The 17,903-nt window shown below is 49.4% G+C and overlaps 1 protein-coding gene across 1 annotated transcript; it reads right to left on the bottom strand.

Annotated features, from left to right (window-relative positions):
- Window positions 1–1,130: 1,130 nt before the first annotated feature.
- LOC119089984 (zinc finger CCHC domain-containing protein 24) lies at window positions 1,131–17,825 on the bottom strand. The gene is made up of 5 exons (XM_037212787.1): window positions 17,724–17,825; window positions 13,609–13,687; window positions 11,216–11,337; window positions 10,311–10,472; window positions 1,131–1,814 (listed from the first exon to the last, which is right to left on the bottom strand). Exons 2-5 carry the CDS (start codon window positions 13,637–13,639, stop codon window positions 1,659–1,661), a joined length of 471 nt encoding a protein of 156 aa, XP_037068682.1. The 5' UTR covers window positions 13,640–13,687; window positions 17,724–17,825; the 3' UTR covers window positions 1,131–1,658.
- Window positions 17,826–17,903: the final 78 nt, after the last annotated feature.

Here is a 17,903-nt window from a genome sequence, read left to right as displayed (position 1 = left end):
TGTACTCAGCTGCGGAGGCTTTCTGGCGTCGCCTGCCTCCCATCCTGGCAGGAAGGGCGTGTAACAAGCAGAAACGAGCCCCGTGTCTGTGGCATCGTCGACGCATTTTCAACGGACTGCGCTGCTGCTATTCGGCTGGATAGTTAAGGTGGGTGTGGCCGCGCGTGGCGCTAGGAGCGCGCGGACAGATGGCACCCTCAGCGTCGCTAGGCCGCCTTGCTTCGCCCAATTTAACCGCTGCTGCTGGGTGGGCTTGATCATCGTAGCCCATGACCCCCTTCAAAAGTGTTACCAATTGTGTCTACCTGTCTACCCATCCCAGCGTTGTTAGTCATCAAATATCGCTGTCCAGGGTATACAGAAAGCTAAAATTTCTGCAAAAGCATTTGCTCAAGTTTTGACCGGCCATTTGTAGGATGAAACACGCACCCGTTCGCATTGCCTTAGATTTCAAGTGAAAAATCGCAGTGCTGCGCGGCTCTGCTTGCGACCATCTTTAGGCCAACAGCCCCCGTGAAAGCCGCCGGCACCCTATTTTGTGTTGTTAAATGCGATGAAACAGCTTGCTGCGTTATAACATGGTGCCGCTCTTATCAACAACCACATGCGTCTTGACCGCATGCATATCATCAATAACCAGGGTCGTCGAAGACTTTGCTGGATTCCAGGCAGGGCCACCTTTGGAACAGAAATCGCTCCAAGCTTGGTGGCGGAGAGAGAAAATCGATTATCGTACAGACGGGTCGAAGTCCTCGCTAGCGTTGCTGACTCTGTCACTGAGCAAGACAGCTATCACTTGAATGGCGCGTATATACAAATGCATTGCCATCAAGGGAGGGTGTATTTGCGGCACGAAATATCCCTGCAATGACGGCTGATCCTGAGGTTTCATAGACACGGCGTTGCGGTTGTCACTGCGAGACAGAGGCAATGGCTACCCCATGGAGAGGGGCGCAGGTGTTCGCCAAGCTCAAAGTGCAGTTTTCAAACACAAAGTGGACTTGTCTTTAAGTGCACACACGGACTTTTAAGTGGCGCTTGAACAGGGTTGTACGTTTCATATCATCATTGATGATAGCTCATGCTGATCAGTATTGGTACGGTTCAGTACAGTTACCCTTCCGTACTCATTCAATGCTCAGTCTGTCCAGTCCGGGCTCGAGGCTGGGGTACGCGGTCTACATTTCGAGTGTTGGAGGAGCCATGACGCTCTTCGCCACAGTTAGTGGTTTAATCAGTGGATACGCTCACGTTTCACTTTTCCAGACTCATGATATCACTTCACTGAACCATCATCACAATTCGCTTAATAAGTCTCATTTACATAGACCTTTTCAGATGATAGGCATCAAATGGCTCACAAAACTCTATGAACCTATACAACTATATGGCTCAGAATAATCTCTCAGTGAACGCTCTTCTCTTACTAAATATCACTTCATTTAACTGCGTCACCCGGAAAAAATCCGAGGGGATCGACTCCAGAATACAAAACTGACCTCATACGAACGACGCCGGTATGATCTCAAACTAGTTCAGAAGCAACAGCGCCGGAGGAATGACTAACAATGTCAGAGGATGTCACCCGGCTTCTGAATCAAACACATATCTCTGCGATTCGCGCCGGTAGGCGGCCCTCCGAAACACTTGTCCGTTGGCTAGTCGTCTTCCTCATCCGCAGGCGACGCGACCGACTCCTTCGAGTTGTGCAAGACGCAGCTGTAGCCCAGTTTGGTGCACTTCTCGCACAGCTCGGCCGGGTGCTTCTTGTCCTGGTCTATCTTGTCTAGCCCGCCAGGTTTGTGCAAGGGTGTCTGCAGCATCAGTAAGGCATGTCACCCAATGTAACGGTACGTTCATAAGGTGAAAGCGACACTCAAACGAATAGTGATCGGGAAAGGGCGACTTTTGGCTGAGATCGACAGGCACATGAGAGAGTGACTTTTGCCTGAGATCGACAGGCACATGAGAGAGTGACTTTTGGTTGAGATCGACAGGCACATGAGAGAGTGACTTTTGGCTGAGATTGACAGGCACATGAGAGAGTGACTTTTGGCTGAGATCGACAGGCACATGAGAGAGTGACTTTTGGCTGAGATCGACAGGCACATGAGAGAGTGACTTTTGGCTGAGATTGACAGGCACAAGAGAGAGCGACTTTTGGCTGAGATCGACAGGCACATGAGAGAGTGACTTTTGGCTGAGATCGACAGGCACATGAGAGAGCGACTTTTGGGTGAGATCGATGGGCACATGAGCGGGTGACTTTTGGCTGAGATTGGCTGAGGCTGAGGTCACAAGAGGTTTGGCTGAGGTCACAGGAGTCAGCCTTCACAAAACAGCCTCGGCGAGGTCACGGTCGTCAGCTGTCACAGAACAGCTGCTGGCACGCTGGCCGACATCAAGGGTACTTCCGGCGTCCACAATCAGCTGAGCAATCAGCTGAGCTTAGCCCCCAAATGTGGGATGTTGCATGCACTCGTCCGCGCTTTTTTTAACATTGTACTGTCTCCGCAAGGCTGCAAGAGGAAAAACCGGGGTTTAATGGAATCAACGCGCTGGTGGAAACTGCATTATAACGTGGCGCTTTGATGGTGGGACGTGTGCACCGCGCGGTGACGCGTGGTCGGCGGCGTAGTTTCCTTTTCAGTTGGGGCTTCAGCTCCCCCCCCCCCCCCCCCACTTTGGGAAGAGAGTGAGCAGAGAAGAGGAAAAGCCCGTTTGTCGGCATATCTTAGGGGCAGATTGGGTTATTTTTCACTGTTCAGCCCCCCTCCCCCAACTCCTTTTGCGAAACTTCATCCCTGCGCTCGGTGCATAATTACGTGTCAAATCAAAGCCATTACATCACTACGCTTTGTTAGTTTGAAGACGCGACGTGCGACAACTTGTTAGACACGACGTGCGAAATGACTGGCTTCTCCAGGACTGCGAAAGATGGCTGTGTCTGCGTATACTGAGCCATACATACCACTCATCACATGTGGACGGCAGCAATGCCATCATCCACTTCCTCGAGCCATTCGTAACCAAATGGTTGGAAATTATGTGTAACAAACTGTAATTTTCCATCGCAGCTGTCAGGAATCGCCGATTTGAGCCAATATTGACACGGCATGGTGCATTTTAGGATATTTGGTGCAGAGGCATAATATACGATCGACCAAAAGTCAAAGTCAGTGTTATCTAACTTGAGTCTGCATCTCGTTCGTGTTCTTTTGTCTTCGTCTCCGCAACAGAAGCTGTTGTTTCTTTTGTCAGAGCCGTTTTGTGACGGCGGTCGGACCCGGGGTTGGAGCGTCGGGTCGCAGATCACGCGATGACATCATAACGACCTCGTGCAAGTACCACGCGGTGTCAGAGAGCGCCCGAGGGCACCATCTCGGCGTCCCGGGGCACGGCGCTGACGGCGGCCAGGCGGCGGCATGGCAGCGCGGCCCGGCTCCGCCCAGGGAACACCCGGCGTCCCGGGGCACGGCGCTGACGGCGGCCAGGCGGCGGCATGGCAGCGCGGCCCGGCTCCGCCCAGGGAACACCCGGCGTCCCGGGGCACGGCGCTGACGGCGGCCAGGCGGCGGCACGGCAGCGCGGCCCGGCTCCGCCCAGGGAACACCCGGCGCCGACCCCGACAGCGCTTTCTCTTTCAGGGCTGGAGAGACGACCCCAGGTCGGGGTGCGACCGTAGACGGGCGCTGCCGTCCAGACACGCGGGGATTAGGCGGCCTTAAACGGATGAGAGAGGTTGGCGAACGCATGGAGAGATGGATTTTACCTCACGTCAAGCACACACTTACTTAAACCCGACATGCGCTCCTGTTCTGTCAAACGAACGGGCGAAGCCCTTGTCGAATGAAGTTTTTATCAGCTTAGCTGGAAAATTTAACACGCTCTGTGTCTTAGAAAATTACAGGGTGTAACAGCACGGTGGACACCAAAAACAGCGTCACATAGCTCGCATTTAACTACATCAAATGAGTGGAATGTTAACAATTGAAAGCGGTCTCTATAGAACCAAACCTGATCCTCCTCTTAAGATGGTAAACTTAGCCGGCCTGGCTGCCCTCAGAAATACGCGTGCTATAGCGGCAAGGGAAGCAATGTGATATATGTCATTGCACGTTAAGGCGTACGGCTGGCGCCACGTCACGCCAGGTCATCATCAGGTCAGAATTTGTGTGCGTAAGCTTCTCATCGTCACTTCAGGGAACAGGCGACGCACGACATCGAAACAAACGCATGAAGCTTGTTAACACGCGCCCAAGTGGCCGGTTGAATGTTGTTCGCTCGCGTAGGGTGGGGGTCAATTTGACTCCCCTGATATCTATGAAACTAAGATAGGCATCAAATCTACGAAATGGGTTGGTCGATGCGAAACCTCAATCATATCACACTTAAAGGTTCCTAGGTCATGACCTTGTGGTCAAATCAAGTCAAACAAGGCAAAACTCTAGAATGGTATCCAAAGTGCCTCTAGACCTCCTCACGCAAGCACTGTGAACTGAAATACCTCTGCTAAGCAGAAGCTCAGTGGTGTTCATCTAATGTCAGCGGTCTTGCTTGACCTTCAGAAGGTCAAGACGATAGAAACTACGAGATTGCCGCTATTTTGCTATCAAAATAAGCGTCACGGATGGACATGCCAGTTCAGCTCGCACGTGCGACGAAGGTACTGGACCACACTGGCTCTCAGAGCTGGTGCGCCCGGGTGCGCCTGGAGCTCGTGGACGAGACGGGCCGCACCATCATCCAGAGCGTCAAGGCCCGGTGCGCGAGGGAGACGTCATCATGCTACTCGCATCCGAGAAAGAGGCTAGGAGGTTCGGATAAGGGACTTCATGATGACTGGATTTGATTCTGCATCAGGTTCTCCTGAAATAGTGAGGTACATACAAACTGTGCCCGTAAACAAACGTCAGGGATTACGCCAGGTGGTATGTTCCTAAAAACGTTATGTTGGAAAAAACATTTTAGATCAGTGATATCATCTGACATTTAAAAGGCCCATGGAAGATGTCTGTTGAAGTCCGTGTGGATAGAAACTAGCCCATAAAGCAGGATCTAGAGTAAAAAGCAGGTTGGTTTTGACCTAGGATTGGCCTTTATACCTGACCCTAGACCAATGGAATTTGTTGTAATTTTGCATTCAGTTGGTGTATTGCCTGAGGAACTATTTCAAGCATGGATGGTTTCGTCCTACTCTCTGCTGCCGCATCAAATTGAACGATTCCCTAGAAAAGGCCTTCGCTGACAGTAACGGCCTGACTTTGACCTCCGTAGGCTAGCCACCTTAAGAGGTACCCTTATTTGTTACACCAAAAGATCTGCCATTTAACTGCCTACAGCCATGCCAAGTTTGGCGCAGCTACGCCGCGCCTTTCGGAATTAATTCTGGAAAAGTTTTTGGGGGTCAAATCCCCCCCCCCACCCGAGCTCGTATTAAACTTGAAATACCGACTCATGGGACTTGCGGCACGCCAAAGTCAAGAAAATCAGAGTTTATTCCCGCAAGGGTTCTCAAATTTGAGGTATTTATCAAACTTTTTCTCGGATTATCTGACACAACTATTTCGTGAAGTGAGCCATCACTTCGTACGGTATGGTGCAGCTATCCCGAACAGGCGAATCCTTGAGAGCGTGCATTCTTCTAGAGTACATTACACGCTTCGAGAACAAAAATGCAGCCAACATGACATTAACAGCAAGGTCATCACCCGGAACCTACTAAAAGCAGGGCTAGAAATTGCCACAGAATGTGTGCGAGCGTTGAAACCCTGTTTACCTTTTGAAATTTGCCTATCCATCTCCCTGGAATATCGAAATATATTAAGCTGAATGCCACGGGATAGCTCTGACACGGAAGCCTGCTGTCTGAGCAAAATTTTGGTCGCAGCATAAAACGGCAGGGCATACACAGACCATGGCATAAAACTCACTGCGCGTCGCTGAGATCCGCCCGTGGCAGCCCTATGTCTTCAATACGCACGGTAAATATGTATGCTTATGATGTCCGGTGATGCTAGATATAATATTGGTCAGACGTTAGCTTTCGCCAATGCACGCAACGGAAACGCACGCGCGATCTGTACTCGCATACGTCTCACAAATGAAGCCTTGTGTTGGTACTGACAATGGAAGTATGGTATGAACTGCACACCACGCAGTCTGCATACAGTCTGCATGTGCCATAAAGCATCGGGCTTGTTGAGTGCATTTTCAAGGAACGTTATTGACTAAGATAAGAAAGTAATAATAGTATTGTTTCTCAGAGAAAAAACAACATATTTTTGTTGACCTTTATCGCCGCACGACCAATAGAATGGCGGGATTTGAATGACGTGGTGGCGTCATATATGTCTGGGTGACCTCGAAATAGTCTTCACGAAATAGTCTCCACAAAATCTTCGCGGGCATGTTGCTCAGGAAGCAGTGAGCTAGAATCGCTTTTGAACTAGGGTGGGAGTGAAACATTTCATCGCAAAAAGACCGTGCAGGAGTGAAAAAATCAATTCACAAAAGATGAAACTTGTGAGCTAGTGACTGCTGCTTTAGCAAACAAAGACATCTATTTCGAGTTGGCATGGACGGCATAAACCTGACAAAACTGTTTTGTTTTTTAACATCTTAGGCCATTTAAGCGAAACAGAATACGATTAAAGCGTAGTAATTGCATGACAGCGTAATGAGCATACAAATTATCAACACCAATAATCTGATGCTGCAGTTTGCCCTTCCCTTCCACAGCACTTTTAACGCAAAAGAAAGCAAAGGAATTAAACAACAAAATAACAACAGAAAATTCAACAAGCACAAAACACTCAAACAGAAAAAAACCTTGGACTTCTACACGTCAGCCCATCGTCAAGTCAAACACAATAGACTTACCTCTGGCTTCTGTTAAGATGAGGTCAGGGAAAACCAACATTTTGTCACTGTTTCTTACAAAATACCGATACTTATTTCCATGAAAGCAGCCTAACTATGCCTGACCTAAAGAGCCTTACGTCATCTCATCCTGTCTAACCTGTTTGTATCACGGCAGCACTTGCGAGTTACTGATTCATGCACAATTCTTATTGCCACTTGCCATGCAACAACTCTACATATGTTGAACTTACAATGCCTATATGTTGAACATCATCCCAACTCACCTAACTTTTGACAGCAGCACTTGTGATAAAAACATGATACAGCTAATTTTTGACTGGTTTCAACTTGCATTTTTATTCAGCTCATTTGTGTATGGTTGTTGACATCAGACAAAGTTGACAGCACACAAATCAAAACACTTTAAATGACTTTGAACAACTTATTTTGATTGTCATGGTTAACTTTGTCAAGGGCAATAACGGGAATGCTCCACAAAACAATCTCTCTTCTCCAAAAGTAACATAGCCATTAGATGACCATGCCAGTTTTGCTGCTTGCCTTTTCAGCTGCAATAAAGGCATCTATTTAGACCTGTCTATTCATATTTAATGACAAAGCTTGAGATGTTGGCTTGACATTTTAAATGGAATGGTCTGACTATTTGTTACATACTGATATTTACCTCATATTATAATTGCTATGCAGCTTAGAGCATCCCTGTGTTACAAATATAGTGTATATATACAGTACAGTCATTTGACAGTCAGCAAACTATGACAACTATAGAAAACATCTGGTTAAAGCAGCCATGAGGGACCACTTCATGAAATTTGGGGCAAGTAATCAAGAATTTGGAACAAAATAGGCCAATTGCATACCTTGTGGCATCATAATTTGTCCTATGATCAAACTCGATGGATTAAAACAGAAAATGGCTAACTCTGGTTATCAATCATGTGTTGAAAGCACGTAAGGTAAGCAATTACTTTGTCCACAGGAGAATTACTGGCATCTTCTTGCTCCCTCAAAACAAAAAGTCAGTACCTCTCGCATGGTCTGATGGCAGACAGAATCATCCCACTCATCCCCAAATATAAATATCAATCATACCCACCAACCTACGAGATTAAAATGAGAAACAAGTAAGAGGCATGCATGATAAACATCTCCAAAAGACATAATTTCGCCATCAAACACTTCTCTATTAGCCGCGTCAGGTCTATCCCAAGGCTCTATATGGCAGCATTAGGATAACCTTGTCAGGTAGCCTGGTGAGTTAGACAGTCAAAAGGCTTAGATTTATCATCATCGAGCACCGCCATGAACCAAAGAACGACTAACCGAAGGTTTTTCAGGGCAAAAATGGCGATGAATCGATATTCCGTGCTTCAAATTGTCTCCTTTATTCCCTGTGAATTATTCACTCTTGGGTGCATATCAAGCATATCTTTGCGGCGGGCAATTCATCCAATTTATGTATGAAATACGTGCAAGTTTGCAGTTGGAGCACCTTGCAGAGAAATTGGCCAACATTCTAATCAAGAGATGGTACCTCTAAAGGCGATCGAAAAGGAAGGAAGAATAAAGTGGTATCACAATCGTATGATACCAAGAAAAACAAAAGTAGGTACGTAAATATAAAGTCTGATACTTTTTGGCAAATTTTGCAATCAGCTGATTTGACTTAGAATCTGTTAACATGAGTGCTCAAATGGTGATATTCATCTTGTAAATTGGATTTAGAAGGCATTTCTTGAACTTTTCACTCCTGCATTTTGTGAGTGATATAATTTAGGTGTCAAGTTTTCTCGCGAAAAAAAATACGTGGAGTAAAATTATCTACCAGGCCAGGCCTTGCTGGTGTTCGCATCAGGCCCTGCTTTCGTGGTGTGGTGGTAATACCAAACAAATTGGGGATGCGTGAAAACGTTGCACTTGGCATACAGCTGCCGATTGTGATGCATTTTGTAAACAAGTCAAAATTAATGCGTGCAAGCGGCTGGAGTCGCTGGGGTTCTTGAGCTTGGAGGTACCTGGCGCCCTTGCTCGGTGCATACATAGACATGATTCGGATGCAGGTGAGGCAGCACATAGCCATAGGTGTCTAAGTTCTGTGGAGCCTTGTTTATGCTTGGTGGTTTCAGATGAGCTCGGTTTTGGATGCATCTGAAAACCTCAGAAAGGGAAATATGGGTTTGGCATGTGCGTTTAGACAATGTCGGGCAGGAGTGAAAAATTCACATAAAATAGGGAGAAAAGGAGTGAAAAATTCCCCCTTATAGGGTGTTGCTTTACACCCAAAGTCGGCAATCCTATGAAACTGACAGAAATAGCAGGGGCTTAGGTCTAAAGATGGCTGGGCTGTAAACTGCAACGAATAATCTTCAAAATGGCTTTTCAGCTCAAAACCCCATGCAAATGTGGAATGCTCCCTTTAAATCATACCGATTGGCATACAAGAACTTAATTTGTCATATCGAAACACTCCCCTTTAAGTTACTTCGTTTGGGAACATGTTCATCTTGGTTATAAGGCAAAACGTCAATGTTTCGACCTCTGCTCTCTAAAGCTCGCTGCATGCGTCAGTGGGTATAACTATAGACCAATGCTAGACTGAGTTTCGTCTAAATGGAATGGTCTATTGTAATTAGCTTCCATCTTCGCGATTTTCCTAACAAATAGCTCGCAAAACAGTCCACTTTTGTCGACAATCATGTCCTGTAAATTGGTAGCTTTTTAACCCCTAGAAATGTGGCCAAAAGCTCAGCCGTACATTGATTTAGCGGGATCGGTGTCCGTTAAACGAAAACAATGGGTCGAGTCGACGCTCGCATTACAAAAGTTCAGACCCCGATATCCCACCTCCTCCTTACTTTGAAGGAGTCTTAGCACCGCCGTGCATGACCGGTCAGCTGGCCGGTCCTAACGACTGGCATGACCGGTCAGCTGGCCCGGTCCTAACAACTGGCATGACCGGTCAGCTGGCCGGTCCTAACAACTGGCATGACCGGTCAGATGGCCGGTCCTAACAACTGACATGACCGGTCAGATGGCCGGTGCTAACAACTGACATGACCGGTCAGATGGCCGGTCCTAACAACTGACATGACCGGTCAGATGGCCCGGTCCTAACAACTGTCATGACCGGTCAGATGGCCGGTCCTAACAACTGACATGACCGGTCAGATGGCCGGTGCTAACAACTGGCATGACTGATCAGCTGGCTCGGTCGTAACAATTGGTATGCTCCCGGTTATGGTCTCCGCTCACTGCCTGGCAGCCGGTGTGATGTCACCCTCGTGACCCGTATGTGCCGCTTCGTGTGTTATCACCTGTGTGACCCGTGTGCGCCGCTTCGTGTGATACCACCGGTGTGATCTGTGTGCGTCGCTCCGTGCGATATCACCTGTGTGACCCGCGTGTGGCGGCTCGTGTGACGTCACCTGCCGATGAGGATAGATGCGAATGCGGCAAGATTGACACTCCTGCGCCATGTTGGCCCAGCTGCGACTCGACTGCCAGAGACGGCGACATTCGCAGCACTGGTACTCGCCGAACGCACGCCGCTTGCCTTGGTACGGCGTTTTCACGCCAGTCTTCAGCGCCTGGCGACACAGACCAAACACAAGCGGTGCAGTCGTTATTCAGTTGGGGACTTCAGCTCGCCCCCCTCAACAACGTTGGCTTCAGCCCACGCCCCGCTTTGGCTCCAGCCTCCGTTCTCAACTTTGAGAAGAAAGCGAGCCAAATCCAGAGGAACATCCGTCTGTTGGCGTATTGTGGGGGAGGTGATTCGTATCTAACTGCTCAGCCCCTTACAACATTATGTAGGACTACCACTACTTTTCTTTTGCGCGACACGCAGATCGCAAGCGATACATGAGCACGTGACCGCGCGGCAGGCGTGGGAACGTCACCAGTATAACAGACAGAGTAACAAAAGCGGGGCAGCGAGCGCCGGCGAAAGACAACGTCGGCCGCACTCGCTTGGCGTTGTAAAACGGTTGATGAGCAACCCCATCAAAGTTCGCTGCCGGACTGGACGCGTCTGGATGCGTCTGAGACTGGGCCGGACGCATCTGGATGTCTGTGCCACTGGACTGGACGCGTCTGGATGCGTCTGCGACTGGACTAGGCGCATCTGGATGCGTCTAGTCCAGTGTGGATTGATTCTGGACTTGCCTGCCATGGACGAAGCAAACGGGCCGTGAAGACTCAGGACGAGTCGCTGGTGACTGACTCGGAATTTCGCCGGATGTGCCACACGTTCGCCTTTGGGTTGATGTCCACATTGCGTCGCATGACACTGGAGTGAAGGAGATGACACTCGTGTGACACCCGGGCTTACTTGTGGACAGAAGTTGATGAAATGTTGTCCTATCTCGTGACACACGCCACATCGATAATGCTTCGGAGGCTTGTCCGGTTTGTCCTGCAGCTGCAGGGAGGCAAATTCCACCATCAGCCCGTCTGAGGATGTTGGAGGTCAGATTAGGAACTTACCAAACGGCAGCGGCGGTCTCAACCAGCCAACTTGCGAGTGTGACGGCACTTCGCCCATCGAATATGGCCGCGGATCGAGCACTGCACGAGCGGCTCATCAACTCACACTTCGGTTAGGTCAGCAAAAATTTGGACGCAGAGCCGTCCTCCGATGGGTATTCTCTCGGCGTAGTGAGTCCCCACATAGTAGTGAGTCCTCACATAGTAGTGAGTCCCCACATAGGATAGATGTGCAAAATAGCGTAACGGGTGCCATCATTTGTTCTTTAACAAAGAACTAGAAAACGCAAAAGGCAGGGGAGAAAATGACCAATGGCAAAGGGTCGAACCCTGTGCAAAAATGGCAAGACGTCAAACGGCAAGAAGCCAGACGGGATAAATGTCGAATGGCAAGAACTCAAAAATGCAAGAAGTCAAATGGATAAAAGTCAAACGGAAAAAAGTCCAAGAAATAAAATTCAAAAGCAAGACGCCAAACAGGAACAAGCTCAGTGATAAAATGTAGATGGGTAAAAGCAGAAAAGGCAAAAAGATGGAGTTTTGTCTAAATAGACAAAACATCTTTTAGGCAGACGGTAAAAAGGATGTGAGCAAAATGGTTTAAAGGAGAGCAAGGAGTGAATCAAAACACACCTATCCTGGCCAGACACCCTAGTCCGTAGCTTCGTACCGCTTAGGAATGCACTAAGGGCTCTTGGTCAGTTGTTCGTCCAGGGGGTGCAGGCCCCGCCCCCACTTGGCCAGTGGGACCAAGTTGACTGACAGCTTGGTGAATGTGCGGAGGGCGCAGAGGGGTCCCAGATTGGGATTCGAATGGCTCTATGCACGATATAAAGTGTCTTGACGCGCAACGTTTTCGTTATGTGGTACCTCATAACTTACTTGCTTAGACCCCTTCAAATTCAGAACATCCTTGCCACAAAAATTGCTTTGCTTTCGGCCAACATGTAGCATTAGTTATGGGGGCATCCTTGCAGATTGGGGGGAGAGGTTTTTAAGTTTTTCCTTTGTTAAGTTGGAAGAAGGCAAATAAACCTTCGACAGCAAACTACCTCTACTTCTCAAAACTGTATCTAGCGTACTTCCTTACTTAGGAGAAACTGGCTACCGCCTTTGGTCCAGTGGTTTTGTGATCTAGGAAGGGCAAGAAAATACCATATGAAAGGTTTACTGAGGGCGGTGAAAGCACATCACGATGATAATTTCACACCAATCATATGCGCTCTCATTTTCAAGCGTTACCTTAGTGGACAGGCGTATTCTAGAGCAGACGGTCAAGCCGTGAAAATCAGCAGAAGTTCTTTTCAGTATGGTCTGGTCTGTTATCTACTGTTTGACAGCCAGACATTGATGACCATGGATAAATGTTGATTTGAAAACCGGAGCACCGCTTGAAGCATCCAGTGGTATCCAAACAACCAGTGCTTGCACGTTGTTAAGCGCATTTGCGAGGAACATTATTCACATAGAGCAGACAGTAGTAACGGCCTTATTGGAATTCACCTCTACTATTCGTTTTGATAAAGGCATGTTGCCGATATATCGGTGCATCCATATTTCCATTCCTCTGGTTTTTCTCCGAGAGATAAGGGTGATGCATAATGAGATAAGGATAAGGATGATAGGATACTAACTTACCAACCAATATTTGCACTACAGCGTCGTTTAGCAAGTGCCTTTTTGTATATTGCAGGCTTATAACTGAGCAAGGGATTTCTTAACTCATAAATGAACCCTGTAAAAATACCCGAACGCCCCCCCCCCCCCTCCTGTTGCTGACAAGGAGCCGACAGGCAAGGGAGACTACGCTCGACCGACTTATGCACGATCCTGGTACCTGCCTAAGTTGGAAACATCAGTGTTCTTGGCATCACGTTACGCATGACGTTATGAAATTCAACAAACATGAAGCATTGTTTTGCTGACTTTGTCCATTTTGCTTGCCTCCGCTGGCCTTAACTTCCTTTCACTCCTTTTTCTTTTGACGCTCATTCCTGTAACCTTTAGCCCCTTTGGCTTAAATGGTAGTAGGAATGGTAGCGTTATTGGAATTCACCTCTGCTATTCGTTTTGGTAAAGGCACGCTTTGCATGTGACTTGGATATATCTTTGACTTTTTCAAATATGATTTTTTCACGTTTGACGTGCTGTCCTTTGACTTCCAGGCCTTTGACTTTATGTCCGGTTATCGCCATAGCTCACTATGTGCAGGACTTTCCTCGTCGAGTCCAAACTCACCTTCCGCATCTGAGTGCGAGCCACTAGCCATGGCTGTGCAGGAAGCCAAGTGACTCCGAGGGGCGCCAGTGATCGTCTCCTGCAGGGCAACACGACGCACGATGTAAGCCATCTACAACTCCATCCTCCATATATATATATATATATATATATATATATATATATATATATATATATCTCTCTCTCTCTCTCTCTCTCTCTCTCTCTCTCTCTCTCTCTCTCTCTCTCTCTCTCTCTCTCTCTCTCTCTCTCTCTCTCTCTCTCTCTCTCTCTCTCTCTCTCTCTCTCTCTCTCTCTCTCTCTCTCTCTCTCTTATATGTTTATAGCATATCGTTACAGTGGGTTGTAACATCAAGACATAATTGGCCTTCACTAGCAGTTAATAAGAGCCAGGTTTCCATGCATTAGCATAAAACCAGCTGTGCTTATAAGAGGATGGTTGTCTTATACATTCTAACTTACGGATATCTATATGCACATATACGTGGCACATCCGTATCCATATAAGTATAACATTTAATATAACAAGTCTACGCATTTGCACTATCCGAGCTTCACACCACGAGTGAAGGCGATGATGGATATCTCTCCGCTGAAGTGGAAGGGGATGAAGTAGTCATCGCCGCCAACTCGCCTCACGGCTCAAATAACAAACAATGCAAGATTGCTGGCGCCATTGATGCACGACACCTGTGGCTCATTTATTGATGACGCTGACGCAGCCAATGTTTTAAACGAGCTACACAGGCCACCCTTTTGGCAAATGCCGTGTTTGCAATACTTGCTGGAGCATGTGACATAAGCAGGTGTGACTCTTGAAATAATTCCGAAAACCAAGCTCGCGATTCGTGTTTTAAGTGACCTCGACTAGTTATGGTCTCTGTGGGACGACGCAGAGGCACGATAAAACGAAACACCCGGCCACGTCACGTGGATGTCACGACCGTCCCACAACGTTCCAGCCAGCAATTTGTTTGGGCAAAGGTTGTCGTGAGATGTTGGATATGCTTTGGGATACGCACTTTTCAGTGAGTAACCATCATATGCAGTTAGAGGAAAACTCCAGACATAGAAAATATTGAGAAGCGGCTGAAAACAGGCTAGGAAATGGAAATATCAGCCAAAGATTCTCACTTTCGAAGCCGATCCATGAACATTTTCTAACAAGAAAGTTCAGTACCGGACGGGCTACGACGGATGGAATCTGACCGAAATTGCTGCCTGGGTTAGGTGTCCGAAGTTTCATGCCTGAGCCACGCGATCTTCAGCGAGAAATATAGTTCAACTCAGTTTTTGCCACGTATCTTCATTTGGCGGAATAACAAGACAAGATATAAAATAAATATTTTTGCACGCTTCTCTCCTCCAACGTTGGTCATGCCCTTACGTGCTTATCTCACACGGCAACCCGGCTCGGGGCTTGTGCCAGTGCTCGGGCTGGGTTTGTGCCTGTGCTTGGGCTGGGTTTGTGCCAGTGGTTGGGCTGGGCTTATGCCTGTGTTCGAGGGGATTTGTGCCTGCGCTCGGGCTGGGTTTATGTCTGTGCTCGGGCGGGGTTTGTTCCTGTGCTTGGGCTGGGTTTGTGCCTGTGCTCGGGCGGGGTTTGTACCAGGCTCGAGTGGGATATGTGCCAGTGCTCGGGTGGAGTTTATGCCTGTGCTCGGGTGGGGTTTCTGCCTGTGCTCGGGCTGGGTTTCTGCCTGTGCTTGGGCTGGGCTTATGCCTGTGCTCGAACGGAGTTTATGCCAGTGCTCGGGTGGGGTTTATGACAGTGCTTGGGCTGGGTTTGTACCTGTGGTCGGATGGGGTTGGTACCTGTACTCGGGCTGGGTTCATGCCTGTGCTCGGGTGAGGTTCATGCCTGTGCTCGGGTGAGGTTTCTGCCTGTGCTCGGGCTGGGTTCATGCCTTTGCTCGGGGTGGTTTTGTGCTAGTGCTCGGGCGGGGTTTGTACCTTTGCTCGGGTGGGATTTATACCAGGCTCGGGCGGGGTGTACGTGCCAGTGCTCGGGTGAGGTTTATGCCTGTGCTCGGGCCGGATGGCGGGATTCCCGCCGGCGCGCGGCTGAAGGCCGCTGCAGGCTCCCGGGGCCGGCGGGGTTGGGGGGGGGGACGGAAAAGGGGAAGCTGTGACAACTCGGGATGCACTGAGCCGCAGCATGTTGAAACATGACGGTGGCCGCGCGCTGGGAGGTCTGCAGAGAAGCCGGGTCTTCCGGCGGACGGGAGATAGTCGTGCTGTTGTTGCTGGGTTGCGGTGGGTGCGCTGAGTCCAAACAAGTGGGTGGCTCACCGACCGCTCATGCCGGGCCAGCCAAACGATCCAATACACCATGGTCAGGAGGCTGTGACAGGCGGCGAGCAAGCCGGGGTCGTCACATGAAAGTACCGCATGGCAACATAGCAGGGCACATAGGAGGGCACATAGGAGGGCACATGGTCACTTGGCCTTGTGTTTGTGTTGTGTATTGTACTGACTTCTGGCCAGAAAGAGCGTCAGGCGGAGGCCATGTACAATAAATGATGATAAGAGGGCCAACCCCAGAGAATGGAAAGGTCACAACCCATCGTACACCTCTGCAGAAAGGTCACAACCCACCGTGTACCTCTGCAGAAAGGTCAAAACCTACCGCACACCTCTGCAGAAGGTCACAACCTACCGCACACCTCTGCAGAAAGGTCGCAACCCACCGTGTACCCGTGCAGAAAGGTCACAACCTACCGCGTACCTCTGCAGAAAGGTCGCAATCCACCGTGTACCTCTGCAGAAAGGTCACAATCCACCGTGTACCTCTGCAGAAAGGTCACAACCCACTCTACACCTCTGCAGAAAGGTCCAACCCACCGTGTACCTCTGTAGAAAGGTCGCAACCCACCGTGTTCCCCTGCAGAAAGGTCGCAACGCGCCGTGTAGCTCTGCAGAAAGGTCGTAACCCACCGTACACCTCTGCAGAAAGGTCACAACCCATTCTACACCTCTGCAGAAAGGTCACAACCCACCGTGTACCTCTGCGGAAAGGTCGTAACCCACCGTGTACCTCTGCAGAAAGGTCGCAACGCGCCGTGTACCTCTGCAGAAAGGTCGCAACGCACCGTGTACCTCTGCAGAAAGGTCGCAACCCACCGTGTACCTCTGCAGAGAGGTCGCAACGCACCGTGTACCCCTGCCGAAAGGTCGCAACCCACCGTGTACCTCTGCAGAAAGGTCGCAACCCACCGTTTACGTCTGCAGAAAGGTCACAGCCCATCGTACGCCTCTGCAGAAAGGTCATCACCACGTACACCTCTGCAGATACTTCTGACGTTATTCAGCGATAGGTGGTGTCAACAGTGGCGTCAATCTAGTGCAAACTCCCAGGGGAAAGATGCAGTGGCCTTCGGATTAACCCACAGTGGCGTTGTTTCGCGCAGCAATGAGTAAACATCTGGCGAAGTGCCAGAACCCGATGAGGACGGCCTGACGCTAGCCGGAGTATGGGTGAGTAATGGCGGCCGGCTTTGTCGTCGCATGGCACGGAAGCGACAAGGGCGGTCCACGGTCGGGTCTGGGTAAAGCGCCCTCCACGGTCGGGTCTGTGCAAAGGGTCTTGAAAACAATTACCCACGGCACCAGAATTACGCACTCGCACAGCGCGTGCGGGCTCAGTCACCACAAGTCGCAACAGCATCTGGGTCGGGGAGCGTGACGAAAATTACGAGCGAAAGCTCTCTTGTGTTTGTTCCTTGAATATTAGTTCACGTTACCTCCATCATTGCATTAATGGTGAGTGGAAGCATTTGGTAAACGCAAGCTTTGCTTTGACTTTCACCAGCAACTAACTCTGGCCAGAGTAAATCCAATGGTTAAACCCATGGTTAAACATGAAAAGCTTCTTCAGTATCGGCATAATAGTTAAGCACACGCCCCAAATCAACCTATAGAGAAGCGTTCGACAAACAAATTTCGGAAACCAAGTTGAGCCGCAGCATATGACGTGGCTTACTGCACACACGCAACACCACAAATACCCCATCCAAAGCGGACGCTCGAATGACAGCCCCCAAACACGCACCACTCTCCCCAAACACGCACCACTCTCCCCAAACACGCACCACTCTCCCCAAAACTAGCGTTACCTGTTACGGGGCGTGTCGGCTGCCGCCAGGCGTCGCCACCTTCGCCCCGTGTTGAGCGCGATTGGGCCGTGCTCACTGCAGCCTGGTCGGGCTCGTCTGCCCTTGGCTTGCCCCGCTCCGAGGCCCGTTCCATGAGCTGTGCAGTTGCGCAGTGGCGCGCCCAGGCATGCGCGGCCTGGC

This window comes from Pollicipes pollicipes, unplaced genomic scaffold (assembly GCF_011947565.3).
Source record: "Pollicipes pollicipes isolate AB1234 unplaced genomic scaffold, Ppol_2.1 Scaffold_1600;HRSCAF=1878_pilon_pilon_pilon, whole genome shotgun sequence".
Lineage (NCBI taxonomy): Eukaryota > Metazoa > Arthropoda > Thecostraca > Pollicipedomorpha > Pollicipedidae > Pollicipes > Pollicipes pollicipes.
The sequence above is the reverse complement of the archived record's forward strand: the minus strand, read 5'-3'. Positions and strand labels throughout refer to the sequence as shown.